We start from the raw sequence: 517 nt of genomic DNA, 5'->3' as shown, positions 1-517 counted from the left end.
CTTAGTGGGGGAGGGGAAAGGCAGTCGTCTGACCCTAGGGAGAGCTGGGGAGTTTGGGGATGTTGGGGGGAGTGTTGGCCTGGATTTTCCAGGCCATAAAATTTCAAAGCAGCACAAGTCTATTAACATGTTCATCTTTCCTCTGGCCAGGAGCTTGGATGCCTGGTTTCATCCCCCTCCCCATGTATTTCTTTCTTTTTCTCCTTAGGTCTTCCTCTCTCTCCTCAAGTGCGGGTGCGGGTCGGGGCGGGTGAGTAAGGGGTGGAACACTCAGGTTGGAGCCGCCAAACCGGTGCCGGTAACCGCGGCGCCTGGAGTGGAGTTCTCTGGGCCAGTCAGTACCCAGAGGCACAACTTTCCTGCCCCTTAGGGAGCCCAGGTGTCAGAGGGCTCCTGGCGGAGGGAGTGCCGGGTGGGCTACGTACCGGGACAGACACGGGGCTTTGGGATCGCGTTCCTGGGGGAGGGAGAGGCGCACTCCGTTCTCCGTAGCCCGGGGGCGCGTCGCGGAGCCCGG

General features: G+C 60.9%; 1 protein-coding gene across 1 annotated transcript in view; it reads right to left on the bottom strand.

Moving 5' to 3' along the window:
• GDF11 (growth differentiation factor 11) overlaps positions 1 to 517 on the bottom strand; it is a 13,088-nt gene that overhangs the window by 8,201 nt on the left and 4,370 nt on the right. The window contains exon 3 of the mRNA XM_005876767.2: positions 356 to 365. Coding sequence (XP_005876829.1) covers positions 356 to 365 — 10 coding nt within the window. The remainder of the gene's footprint in view (positions 1 to 355; positions 366 to 517) is intronic.

This window comes from Myotis brandtii, unplaced genomic scaffold (assembly GCF_000412655.1).
Source record: "Myotis brandtii unplaced genomic scaffold, ASM41265v1 scaffold496, whole genome shotgun sequence".
Taxonomy (NCBI): Eukaryota; Metazoa; Chordata; class Mammalia; order Chiroptera; family Vespertilionidae; genus Myotis; species Myotis brandtii.
This window is presented reverse-complemented; position numbering and strand designations above follow the sequence as displayed.